Below are 13,585 nucleotides of genomic sequence, written 5' to 3'. Positions count from 1 at the left end.
AGCCAAACTATCTTCTTTTACTTTTTTCTTTATAACAAGTTTGCTTAATCAAATAGTAATAAAAAAAATGGTTCAACTTAAATGAGTGTTTCTTTTCCCCCGCGGTTACCAGTTGTCAGGGTGGGACACATGGTTTCCTGCTTCTCAAGAAGTGAGATGTTGCAAACGCTCCTCAGGTTTTGCAACATCACGTTCGGCTGCACCGACTTGCCCCAGCGATGAGAACAGCTCCAAGTATTAGAACAGGACTTTTTCTATTTCCTCAACAGTTGCGACGCCGGCGGCTCCTGCATTCCTGGGGGGGAAGGCGTTTTTTTTTTTTGTTTTTTTTTTTTATGGCAGCAGCATGAGAACAATGAGATCATCATATTTATCTTCAGCATCATGGCTCCTGCCCATCCAGAGCAATAGCGCAGAGGGAGACTGACACAATACTAAGAGGAAGCGAGTGATTGAACACATGAGGATCCAGGTGTGATGATGGTTGGTAGCTGATATTGAACTCATGGAGCCTCACGTGGAACAACACCGGCCTTGTTCTTGCAAAGAGCAAAAGAAACCACAAAACCAAACTTTTCAGCCTTTTCTCAATTCTGCTTCCCCATTTTTGCACTTGACACATCACTTAGTGGTTCCTCAGCCCACAGGAAAGACAGGGGTCGGGGGAGTGGGTGTAGGGGGAGGGGCTGGGGCCTTTTTACTGGACCGCAAACAATCAGCAAACACGAGCGTCATCGGACTATTGAATTTTTGATCAGACGGCTCCTCCTCCCACTGAGTGGCGCTGAGAGTGGCGTTCGAGCCACTGAGTCACTCAGTCGGGACCCGCCAGCTGGTTCCATCTGGTCAAGCTTCACTTGCGAGGATCAATCAGCAGTAATGACCTCGTCACCATCTAAGTGTCAGATATCGTTCTGTATTTATTTATTTTTTTAAGAAAGGCCTGTGATTGGCTTCATTATTCTCACTGTGAGTTCATTCAAGATAACGACACTGATGAATATCCTGCTGACCTGCCCATGTGAAATTCTCCTTCCAGGTCCTGCGGTGAAAACGTGTCATCAAATCTCCCCTTATTATGAACTGAACCTTCTTGCTGTGTCGATGTTTGACTTGCGTTTTTTTGTTTTGTTTTGTTTTTTTTTGGCTTGTCATCCCAAGTGTACGGTTCTTCATGTGATTATTGGTTTGGATCCCCATCAGTCTTCCTGGGGTCCTAAAAGTCGTTTTAAAAAGGAAAAGGAGAAGCAATGTTAAAAACATTTCATGATACATAAACATAATTACATCGTTATTGCTCACTTACACATTAAGAAGAAATTAGACAACAAAAAACACAAAACAAAGATAATGTAGGGAAAAAATATTATAATGTTATAACAACTCAAACTGCAATAAGTACAGAACAAAACCAGTGATTCAACCCAATTCACAAACATATTAAAATAAAACATATCTAGAAGAGTAACAGACATAAGACAAAACAAATAATAGAACCAAAGTCACAACAAAATATAAAGCGACGCAAATACTTGAAAGTAAGTTGATTAAAATAATTAAATTCATATAAACACTAAATTAAGAGCACAAACAATGGGAAGGCAACAGATTACAGCAGCATGTTATCATTCAACTTGAGTTTTTTGAGAATCACATTTGACCTAGCATTCATACTGTATCCTGTTCGTACACTCCACTTTAGAGAAGCTCTGTACATGAAACAGGTTCTGGGTTCAAGCACAGCAACGTCCTATAGTAGCCTTCCTAGTGGAGCATGTGGTGTAAGGCTATCTTGGACAAGCACGGTTTTTGAAAACAATTTTTATGCCTTAGTGGTGGTATAAATTGGTGGTGGAATATCGATGGGCTCCTTCCTCTGAAGAAATGAGGAAGCTCTGCGGTCCGTGTGTCTGTCTTGGCCTATTCTGGGTTTCCTGAAAAAGAAACTCGGGTGGGGGGGGGGGAGAATGCATCAGCCTGATGGGGTGGAGGGGAGGAGGGGTGGAGGAGAGGAATAGGGTAACGCTTGTAATGCATTTTGAGGACATTGCGCCGTATTAATGTTCCGGTAAGAGCAGCCTGATGGAATTACGGTGAGACCTAAACCCTCTTCCGAGACGGTTTCTGAGTGTGGCGAGGCTGCTGTGGGAAGAGAGAACAACTTTAACAAGACATTACAGAGCAGACGGGCCAAGGCGGCCAGGATCTCCGGTTCATTCACAGGATGTTGACGCTGCTGCAGGACTCCGTGTTTTCAGCCTCGCGCGCGTCATCGTCCATCAGCCGCAGCGGCGCTGAGGCGTGATGGTTGGAGAGGCAGCCGGCAACGGCTTCACCGCACAAAATTGAAAAAAAGAAATACAACCAAACATGCCAGCGTTACCGTTTAGGTCCACCAGGCTTGGCACTCGACTCAGTGAGGAAAATGATCACGTGGTGCAACTAATGGGGGTGTGACACCGGTTGTATAAAAAGATATGGCAGAGCTTCTGGTTTCCAGAAGGAGGCCACTGCAGTGAAGTGCCAGAACACCTGCATTCTGTCTTTTGGCCTAAGGGGGGCGCCAAAAGTGGTTGCAAATACACTCAAATTGTCAATACAGAACTTCACACCATTACAAATTGGTTCAGATATAAATTGCTGTAAGTGGGCGTGGCTAGTGCTTAGTCGGAAGAAGGGTTGAGTTATCTTGAAGACGTTTCGCCTCTCATCCAAAGAGGTCAGAGTAGGTTGTTAGATTAACGACTCATGGGTTTCACTCTATTAGCAGAATCAACAACTTGCTAATAGCAGGTACCATCAGCCTTAGACCCAGCCACACCTCCTGGTGGTTAAATACCGGGGACTCTCCAACACCTTTCAGAACTGAAGAAGCCTTTCGGGAGAGAGGTGAAACGTCTTCAAGATCACAGGAACAGGTCCAGTTGCCTTAACTCAACCCTTCCACCTTAAGATGGCCTGGATGGCTGAGAACCTTCACAGACCACTGCTTAGCAGCCAGCTGTCGTCGACTTACCACCACGGTGGGCGTGTGTTGGATTCACACGCTGCACTCAAGCACCAATCACTGCTCACCTCTGCTACTACCCACAAATATATATATTTTTCCATTTCAAAAAGAACCAGAAGCTCAGGAAGTAGAGAAACCAACTTCTGGGCTTCAGAACAAGTGCTTGCCAACCAATGGGTGACATCATGACGACTCCACCCATCATTGTTTACAGTCAATAGTCTGGGGTTAGAGGTTTTAGGGAAGCTGATTGGTTAGAGGGTAATAAGATCAACTGAAAACACTTTTTAGACTGTTTGGCAAGATGGACGCAATTTCAGATTTTGTCATGATAGGTTTTTTAATAATGGGAGTAATAAGAATTATTACTGAGTTAGGAAGGCATTTGTTCTGAAATCCTTCATATCATTTCGAATATTTGTCACAAGCTGCCACTACTCACTACTACTCACTACTTTCAGCCTGTATGGATGCCATATAATTAAACCCGATGGCTGAAAAACGTCATTGTTTTGGCTTTGAGGTCACATGTTCCATTCAGAGGAGGCTGAAAACCACCGTCGGGGGCGAAGAAGTGGCAGCACAATAACGGAGACATACATTACAGCCTTTCATTGGCCGGTGCATCAACAAGCCGATGAATACTGTGAGCATCGACGTTATAGCAGCGGGACACAGGCAAGCTTTGAGGCCGACCAAATATAATTAGTTCAGGGTCAATCAAAATAAGACCCTCGGTGAGGGTTAATCCATAATTCATATGACCCTTCACACACACACACTGGCATTTGGGACTCCCGTTTCGGAACGTTGCCATGGCAATGGAAGCCAAGAGGAAGTGGAAATAGTCCACAAAGAGGGTTTTTTTTGTTACTGCAAGATAAGATAAGAAAGTATCTCTTGACGACTCTTCTTCTATCATCAACTTCTCAGCACGGCTTGTAAAAATCTGCGTTTTCCAACTACGACAGCGAAACAACACTCCCACGACATCCTGAAAGTGATACTCCCGTTTCTCTCCTTTTAAGGCCTTATTGTGATGTATGGTACATGTGATTTGTTCCTTGTTAAGCTGTGTCGGTGGCGATGCCATGTTTGTTAGTTTCAGTTCAGCATGAGACTCGAGTTCTTTGTGGCAAAGGTCCACATGCGTGGTTAAAAATAACAGCAAGTCAGAAAGAAGAGCTGGACCTTGACCCAACCACATTTCAACAGCGATGTGTTCAGTGTTCAGAGGATTCCTCAAGTTGTCCTAATGTTCTCATTTCATCGTTGCATTAAATTGCCAATTTGTCCTTGTTACAGTTGAACATGAATTAGTAGCATATTGGATTAGCATTTTTTCCACCGGAATTGCCCTGTGTGTGTAAGTTCTATTTGCATGATACATACAGTATACAGTATATATATACTGTATAAACACACACACACACGCACACACACACACGCACACACACACACACACACGCACACACACACACACACACACACACACACACACGCACACACACACACACACACACACACATATACATACGCTTGGCTTTATTTACTCACAACTAACTATTAACGGTACTTATTAAACAAACTATTGTAATGAATAGCAGTAATATATCAATTCAGATCAGGTTTTGCTGATGTCACAGTTACATCACAGCTGCTATGAGCGCACGGTGAGATCCAGTGTAACTAAACAGGGATTCATGTTTTTTTTTTGGTAGCTGAACGTGGCCGCAGACACAATCACAAAACTGGTTTTCAATCATTTGCAATTTGCTTTCTAACCACTAGATTCTGCTAAATCCTGCAGACTGAGCCTTTAAATTAATTGACTCTATTATTTCCATTAAGATTGGAGTGCGGTGCCCTCTCTTGGCCTTAAATGGTACTTACCGGGCTGCAGAAAATCTGCTTTTGCGTCAACCAACGGTGTGAAATTGTGACTTTTAATGTCTAAAGAAGGAACATGTTGACACTAAAGAAGAAGTTAGTGTTGACCTGGTTTTCACCATGGTTCACATGTGCCATTCAAAGATTTTTTTCTTCTTCTTGGTTGAGGTATTTAAAAAACACATTGGGGAAAAACCAGGGCCGGGGATTTCTTGTTTCTTGAAGAGCAACCTTGAAAACTTTACGAGCGAGGACGAGCAAACATCAGCCTGACAGCTGGTCGCCCTCAACTCTGCCATCGCTGTATTTGGGTTTCAAGGTCGTATTTACAGAGACGGCCTACAGCCGAGTTAAACTGAAGGATAAGATAAATATTCCAACACTGTGCGTCTCAGATTCTGATGCGCCGCCTTTCTTGGAGAATTATTGCAAATGCATTCAAGTTCAAACGCTTTTCTTCTTTCTGCTCCCTTCTGACCATTTAATGATCATTACATTTTTTTTGAATTGGAATAATATTGGTGTTATGTGATATTGTGATCAGAACAAACAAATAAATGAAATGAAATGCTTCCTATGAAAAAAATGACATCGGTGTCAACACATATGCCTAAATATACAGTGTATAAGTAATGTAGACTCATGCCACAAAGACAGTAGCACCACATGAATGTTACCAAAGGGACAATAAATAAACAGCCCAAAATCTTTTATCAGATTAATTTAATATTGCAAATAGCAGTTTTCAAAGACAATGAGAGTCCAGAGAAAAGGAGACAGGCCACACACAGCGAGGAGAGAGGAGTGAAGAGCTGCAGTCCAATCAGGAGCCACCTGACTGACTGACTGACTGACTGATGAAAGGACAGATGGACGTTCGGACAGAGAGGGAGGTCACAGCCCCAATTAATCTTTTTGTTCTGTCTCTTCAGGTGCTGGACCTCACGTCTCACACATGACGCACACACACACACACACACACACACACACACAGAGGACGGATCACGTGACACTTCCTGTCGACTCGGGCCACAATCACAACAATCTCACATCACACTGTCGAGCCGTGTTTACGCACAGCGTCAACACACTGGCAGCGCATCCAGGTGTTTGTCAGGGAAGCAGACAGGTGGCGGCTGAGTGAAGAGGAAGCGGCTTCACGTTCACGCTGACTTTTTCTTCTTCCTATGCATGACGGCGGCTATAATTCTGATATAAATAACACAGAAGAAGGAGGAGGAGGAGGAGCAGGTAGAGGAGGAGGAGGAGCAGGAGCAGGAGGGTGGGCGGAGTTTGTTCCTCTGGCACGGAGCAGGCACTGAAACGCCACACGTGCGCCGTGTGGGACTCACCCGTGTTCACTGTGCGCATGTCGCAGGCCGACATTTGCATTTAGGATCAACGTCTGTTTGTTCCTCTGTTGTCTCAAAAAAAAAGAAGCAAATATGGCACTGACTTGTTAGAAAGGAAAAAAAAAACCTGGTATAATCTCGGATTTGTTTAATACACCTAGTATAAATAAAGCCATACTCTTAAACATTGGTTGGTTCTTGGCAGAAGTGTAAGTACGATGTGCTTTTTTTTTCTTTTTCTTTCAATGTGCAGTCTTTTTCTTTTTTTTTTCTTATAGTTTAGCAAAATACTTTTTTTTTGTGTGGTCGTCTACAGACAAGAAGGCAGACCGTAGTCGCGTTACATCCATTGTTAAATGCGGTTGCACACCACGTCTTCATGAGGTACGGTAGGTTTGTTTAGCTGCGAGACCCTCGGCCAGAGTTGCATAACGTCGAGCTCTATCCCGTTTCCGTTCCTCTCTCTGCGGCGCGGCCGAAGCGGTTTATTCTGTCTTCCCGACAACGCATGGCGATGGGCGCGTAGCTCGAGGTTCGACGAGAGATTTTTGAAAAATATGTCCTCTGGTCTCAGAGGTCGGTCAGAAATATATGTCGAGTGCTCTGTGGGTTGTTACATTAAACATAAACATAAACAAACAAACAAACAAACAAACAAACAAAAAATCACACAACATTCTCAAAATTCAAAGGAATGTCGACGTCAGTACATAAATACATTTACAATAGCGACAACTTCTTCTTTTAAAAATATTACGCGGTCGATCCAAAATAACATTTGTCAACATTTAAAGTACATTATTATACAACGAGACGGACACTCGATGGCAAAAAAAATAATCATGATACATGATGTGAAATATACATTATTAATCTGTTTTTTTCCTTTCTCATCATTTACACGTTTCCTTCTCCGACGTAACGGCGTCTCACAGCCAGGAGGGACTTTTAGTGGGCAAGTGCATAGCAAAATAGATCGTCTGACCGAGTTAAGAGGAAGAAACGCACACACACTGACAGACAAACCAGCTTTTAGAAAACCACGTTTAAAAAGCACTCTTGATTTTTTTTTTCTTCTTTGTTTTTTTTTTTGTTGTTGTTTTTTTGTAAGGCAAAACTCCTCATTTGAAATTGGCATAGTCCGAGAAAATGTCGACAAAGTCTTGTACCACCCTGTAGCAGAAATCGTACTGCTCCTGAAAGGGAGGGAGGGGAGACAGAGAGGCGGGATTAGCTCGGTTAGCTTGATTAGCTCGGTTAGCTCGCAGCTAATCGCTCGTCTCAATGGAAACCCTGCCTTGCTCCACCACGGCGCCGCCGACACTCACCACTGTTTGGACCATGTGGGGCCTCTGCATGCGTAAACTCTTCACAGTTTGGAACACATCCAGCAGGCCCTCGGCCTTGACCCGCTCCAGGATGTTGCTCAGTGCAATGAACGTACCAGTCCGGCCCGCACCGGCGCTGCAGCCACACACACACAGGCGCAGGGAGTTAGCGCACAGTGTCATGATGCAACACCACCATGTTGTGTGTGTGTGTGTGTGTGTGTGTGTGTGTGTGTGTGTGTGTGTGTGTGAGGTTCGGAGGCGGCCAGGATACCTGCAGTGTACGACGATGGGATGGTTCCCCGACTGCTGCTGCTGTCGCTGCACCGAGGCGATGATGTCGATCATGCCTTTGCCCTCGGCAGGGATGCCGACCTCTGGCCAGCCGTGGAAGTGGAAGTGGCGGATGACCCTCGTCTGCTTCTCCTGGGGAGGTGGGGGGGGGGCACGTGAGACGCTAATATCATCCAAATGCGATTTATGTGTGAGCTGAGACTGGCAGGTGGGGTGTCGGTGGAGGTTAAGTGTGCAGTGGGTGAGTGAGGGAGTGAGTGGAGCCGGAGGGAGGAAGGAGCCTCTGAGAGGTGATGCGGGGTGTTGGATTTGATGAAATGTCAGAGCAGCCGCTCCCCGACGGATCGTCTTCACAGGCTTCCTGCCAGATGAACTCACCTCCGATTTTTTCCCTCCCCTCTAACGGCCATTTGGCTGCCGAACTTATCATTTGATATTCATTTCAATTCAATTCAATTCAATTAATTACGTGAAATTAAATTTACACTTTAAAGACATGATTTTATTTGACAAGAACAGCTCCGTCAACGGGGTTTTTACCTTTTTTAGACTTAAATCTTCAAGATAATGAAATGTAAAAATGAAAATGTTTTGCCAAAAAATTTCCTTTCCTTTCCTTTTTTTAATTCCTTTTTTTTTTTTTTTTTAAAAAAAGCAGGATTATGATTCTTATCACAGTCACATTGACTGGATGCTTCATTGCTTTCACTCATCATCCACTCACGAGGCAGAGAGTCAGTGATTCAGGCCTGTACATGGATGTTGAATGGATCAGAAATGTCATTTCGTGACTTTGACAGGTCACAGGGTTTATAGAGATTGTCCCAGAAAAGGTCAACATGGACCAAAGTCTCTCAGTAATGTTTCCATGTTGGATCTGTAATATCAAGACCTGCTGTCTGTATTGTCAATCTACGCTGCTGCCAGCCGCAGTAACAAATAAACTGCAGAAGGCAGGGCTGAACCGGTTCTACGATGCTATGCACCCCCGGGTGGAAAATGAGTGTCAGACTCATTTGCATGCTGGTACAATAAGGAATTCAATTCTCCGGGAGCAGATGATGTTAATGATGCGGCCAGATCAATTTGGCTGGCAAACTGGAGTCGCAAATGACATGAAACCACAGTGCAAATTGTCCCCTTTGTGAAGGCAGATCACAGATAAGCTGTTATTGTTCGCATTTGGATATTATCATCATCACCATCGATAAAAGGAAGCATCACTTTTCTGCAAAACTCATGATGGAAAAAAAAAAAAAAAAACAGGAATTAAATAAAAGCGGCAGCAGCTTCGATTTTCATTCCATGATTTCCATTTTATGTGGCAGTAATAGCAGTAAAATAAATGAAGTCGGTTTCTGCTGGAGGGAAAGTTGACTGCTTTGCTTTTATATTCATGTGTTGGAGGGTTTTTTTTTTTCACGTGAAAATTTTTTTATCAAACACCATCAGCCATTCAAAGGCGGTGCTAAAATTACAATTACCCTTTAAGACCACCAAAACACTGATTATTATCACTGATTATTGTTCTTGTTGGACGGTTGTTCTGCTTACCGGAACAAACGTCAGTACCAAGTCTCTCAGACTGAATGTGTCGCACAGCGTGTCTCCCTTCTGCTCCACTTTGTAGTCGCCGTACGTGGCCGTTTCCCCGGCCGGCCAGTACTGGCAGCATTTATCCTGCAAACAACCACAAGACAAACACAGGAGTCAGTTGACTAAAGTCAGCGTGAACCACGGAGGCAGCGCCGCAGCTCACCTGCTCCCTCTCCTGGAGCTCCGTGAGCATGACAATGGAGTGGCACTTCCACTCCCACACCATCCTCCAGAAGTCCTCCACCGTGTGAGGCAGCGGGCCCTGCGTGGCGATGTAGTAGTCCTTCTGCCTGTAGCCCTGAGGGGGGCAGCAAACACACTTCTTTCACAAAGCTAAAAAGTGCAACAGTGACTGTCGGTGCAAGTGAATCATTCGGTGAATCAGAGCCGAAACATCTGATTCAGTCTCTCTTCCGGGGGTGGGCAAACTTTTTGACTGGTGGAGCCACAATGGGTTCTGCAATGTGACAGAGGGGGCGGAGCAGCAGCAGATGGAGGGAGTGTTTCGGTGAGCAACCTCATAGGAGGAAAAAATATATAATGTGATGCAGTATGCAGAGAACATGTTGTTTTAATGTCTATTGAAAATCAATCAAGAGCGCCACCACCGCCTTGCTTTCGGCCCCTTCCAAAACAAAATGTGTGCAAGGCCCAACAAAGCCTCACTTTTAGCAGGAGGCTGTAAACAGAGGGCTAACTATGCCGTTTTCTAGACATTTATTGTAATGATAATAAAAGTAGTCGTAATAATAATGAACAGAGGTGCCTCTCTGTCGTTGATTTAAAAAAAGGGTTCTGAAAATGTTGGTGTGTTTGCGTACAGTCTGGGACCTTTCAAATCTTCCGTGCAACAACAAGCGACAAAACAAGTCAACAAAATATTGCTCACATCTATGAAAGAAGCGTTGATGTAGTCGGTGAACTCCTGGCCTCGTCTCATGGAGAGGATCACTCTGTTGAAGTCGTCTGCGAGAGGACAACAGTCGTTCACAAACATGTTCGCCGGGAGTCAACAACCTGCTGCGTTGTGAGTTGCCTGCGGGGCCTCACATGGGATGATCTGCAGCACTCTGTTCTTCTTCATGTTGGCCGGAAGGTTCCCGGTTCTCATGTTCTCCTTCATGATCCGCATGTTGGTCAGTTTCTGGTGCCGAGAGATCGAATGAGTCATGCCAACACCGACGACTGCCGGTCACACACACACACACACACACACACACACACACACGCACACACACACACACACACACATGCGCACACACACACACACAGGTGCGGGTGCGGTACCTTGAACTCCTCCTCCAGGCCGACGCGGTCGCCCTCTGTGTGGGTGTTGTGCAGCTTCTGCAGGTGTCCCTCCAGTGACGACACGTCCAGCTCCGTGTCCCCGTACAGGAAGTACTCCAGCAGGGCCTGGTAGATGAAGGAGTACTGCGTCTGAGGGGAGGACCCACACACACACACACACACACACACACACACACAAACAAGGAATTTGACTCCGGTTTAAATAAAACAGAAAAAAAACCCAAACAAACCATTTTTTGGCGATAAATCTGTCATAACTAAACAGCTTTGCTATGAATATGGCTGAAAACAGGTTGAGCCACCAGACGTGGAACTAATGTTTGTCTTGATGAGGGGCCCTGTACAGTTGTAACACCTTATAGGTTGCCCCACACACACGCAGTGACATTTCAAGCCATCCTGGCGCCCTACACCCCGACCTCCACCAGGAGGCGCACTATTCAACCCCATAGGTTTCCTTCCTCCCCCCCTTAAAATGCCTCTTCGCACACAGGCGCTCTGTCTGTGGGACCCAGTGGAGGTTTCGGCGCCGGCCCTGGTGTCACCCTGACCCGAAGCTAACGCTGGTTTCAAAGCGTCACTAAAACAGCAACAACGGTGACCACGAACGGACCGCAGCAGCAGCAGCAGCAGCAGCAGCAGCAGCAGACTCACATCGGTCTGGATGAGCTGCGAGCGCTGCTCTCGGATCCTGGCCACGAAGCCGAACACGTCCACCTTCTGCTCGGCGTGCATCATGTCGATCATGGCGTCGATGACGATGAAGGTGCCGGTCCGGCCCACGCCGGCGCTGCAGGGAGGGAGGCGGGACACAGCCAAGAGTCAACAGAACCACATCTGTTTTTTCTGTATGATACACAAAAATACAGAAGAGGAAGGAGGCGCAGGGATGACACGGCGCCGCCTGCTGGTACCTGCAGTGCACCAGGATGGGTCCGGAGAAGGGCGGGTTGACCGCCTTCACCTTCTTCAGGAACTTGAGCATTCCGATGGGCGAGAAGGGAACTCCGAAGTCGGGCCAGCTGGTGAAGTGGAGCTGCGTGACCAGTCGGGGAGTTTTGCTGCTGCTGTCGCTGGACTGCTGAACGACCAGACACAAAGAGAAAAGCTTTGAGTTCAGCCGAACGTCTGGGAGGCTCTTCTATTGATTATTGCTTTGCCCTTTACACACCATCAGGCTCACACTGATGTTCTCTCATTGATTGAATGGCTGTTTTTTTTTATGGTTGTGTGTGTTATCAGTCCTTTTATGTACTGTATGTATGTATGTACTGTATTATGTGTACTGTGAGCTATGGGATACACAGAATTTGAGAGATGAATAAAGTATCTGCCTACCTCCTTGCTTTTGTTCTATGGCTGTTGCTTCACTTAAATTATATTGTTCATAACTTCTTCTACATGTGTAAATACGACTTTTTTCCTGCTTTGTATGAACTTTCTGTGTCTGATGCCGGATCGGCACACGATGGGACGGGGAGGAATGTCTCAGCGGTGACGTGCAGCGTTGGAAGCGTACGTATTGGATGCAGAACTTGCGGATGGTGTAGTCCACCAGGACGGTGAAGTCCTCCACCACCACCCGGACGTTCCCGTAGGTCCAGCAGCCCTGATCCGGCCAGTACTGGTGGCACTTGTCCTGCAGGGGGCAGCGAGGGGCCGTTAGTTCAGCGGACTGACACGGGCCATCCGCTCAGATGCGGACGCACGCTCGGCAGTCGGTCAGGATTAGCGGGAGTGGCGGAGGTGAGAGCGGCTCAGTGACGGACGTACCGAGGCCATTACGGCGCGATAAACCGCCATCGATTTCTAACCCGTCCGCGCGACCGACTTAAATTCTCATCTCATCGATCGGCTCGGCCTGGATCCCCTCCCCTCGGTGCTCAGCCAGCCTTGAGCGCCGACAGCTCAGACTGAGGATTTTTTTATTTTTGGTGAAAAGAGATGTGAAAGGGACAAATTCAGAGTCAAGTTCAAGGTCGCCGCGCCAGATTCTCACATCTTCATTTGTTGTCAGAAGAGGAGGAAACTTCTGCGTATTTGCAGCGTCGTAGCGTTTGGGAACAAAGAAGAAAGCTGGACTAAAGCCTCGATAACTGGCCGCAGGCACCGGTGAGTATCAGAACCCCCTTGTGACATCACCTAGGGCCAATCCCAGAACAGTGGTTCAGCGTACAATACGTTTAATAGGAAAGAAGAAAATTTGGTTTCTTTCTCTCATTCCTGGAAAGTTGGGACATGTTTCTATGTTCAAAGCATGAGTCAAGTCAGTTGCAACTCCAGTGAAAAAAACAGAAGAAAAGAAAGAACACGCTGAAGTGACTCACTTCCTTCCGTTCTTTCAGGTTGGTCAGCATGACCACCGTCGCCACCTTCTGCTCCCAGATCATCCTCCAGTAGTCTGCTGCCGTCTCCTCTTTGGGGCCTGCGGGGACAAAATGTTGGCTTATTATTTAGGATTCATATCCGGTGTTATTAGCATCTTCTGGTGAACTCCAGCTTACCTTGTGCTGCTATGAATTTGTTCTTTTCAGTGTAGCCCTGTAAATAACACCAATTATGTTAAAAAAAAACGTTGGAAAAACGACAACAGCAAAAAAAAAAATAATAAAAAATAAAAAACGGTTGTGCAGGACGTGTGGATTGTAGGGTCCCTTTATAAGTCTGAAGTTCTAAGTGAAAAACTCTTGACCAAAGTCCCAAATCACACAATTCTAATGTTGAATAGTTTGAAGACAGCGTGTAGCAGTGTGTTCTCACTGAGAATAATGCAGTACAAACTAACAAAGAAGGACGGAGTTTGCGGT

General features: G+C 45.8%; 1 protein-coding gene across 5 annotated transcripts in view; it reads right to left on the bottom strand.

The window, feature by feature from the left end:
* Positions 1-5,606: 5,606 nt before the first annotated feature.
* ptprea (protein tyrosine phosphatase receptor type Ea) overlaps positions 5,607-13,585 on the bottom strand; it is a 46,966-nt gene continuing 38,987 nt past the window's right edge. For 4 of the 5 annotated variants that reach the window (XM_076033450.1, XM_076033452.1, XM_076033453.1 and 1 more), the window contains 13 exons: positions 13,283-13,319; positions 13,106-13,203; positions 12,298-12,417; positions 11,693-11,859; positions 11,433-11,568; positions 10,758-10,907; positions 10,521-10,614; positions 10,360-10,436; positions 9,634-9,768; positions 9,429-9,554; positions 7,855-8,006; positions 7,581-7,716; positions 5,607-7,448 (listed from right to left, as the gene is read on the bottom strand). In XM_076033450.1, coding sequence (XP_075889565.1) covers positions 7,374-7,448; positions 7,581-7,716; positions 7,855-8,006; positions 9,429-9,554; positions 9,634-9,768; positions 10,360-10,436; positions 10,521-10,614; positions 10,758-10,907; positions 11,433-11,568; positions 11,693-11,859; positions 12,298-12,417; positions 13,106-13,203; positions 13,283-13,319 — 1,503 coding nt within the window. In that variant the 3' untranslated portion in view covers positions 5,607-7,373. The remainder of the gene's footprint in view (positions 7,449-7,580; positions 7,717-7,854; positions 8,007-9,428; positions 9,555-9,633; positions 9,769-10,359; positions 10,437-10,520; positions 10,615-10,757; positions 10,908-11,432; positions 11,569-11,692; positions 11,860-12,297; positions 12,418-13,105; positions 13,204-13,282; positions 13,320-13,585) is intronic. The other variant, XM_076033451.1, reaches the window with a different exon arrangement.

Source organism: Nelusetta ayraudi, unplaced genomic scaffold, assembly GCF_046127955.1.
Source record: "Nelusetta ayraudi isolate G7.1 ecotype Tasmania unplaced genomic scaffold, CSIRO-AGI_Nayr_v1 ptg000042l, whole genome shotgun sequence".
In the NCBI taxonomy this organism is placed as follows: domain Eukaryota; kingdom Metazoa; phylum Chordata; class Actinopteri; order Tetraodontiformes; family Monacanthidae; genus Nelusetta; species Nelusetta ayraudi.
The sequence above is the reverse complement of the archived record's forward strand: the minus strand, read 5'-3'. Positions and strand labels throughout refer to the sequence as shown.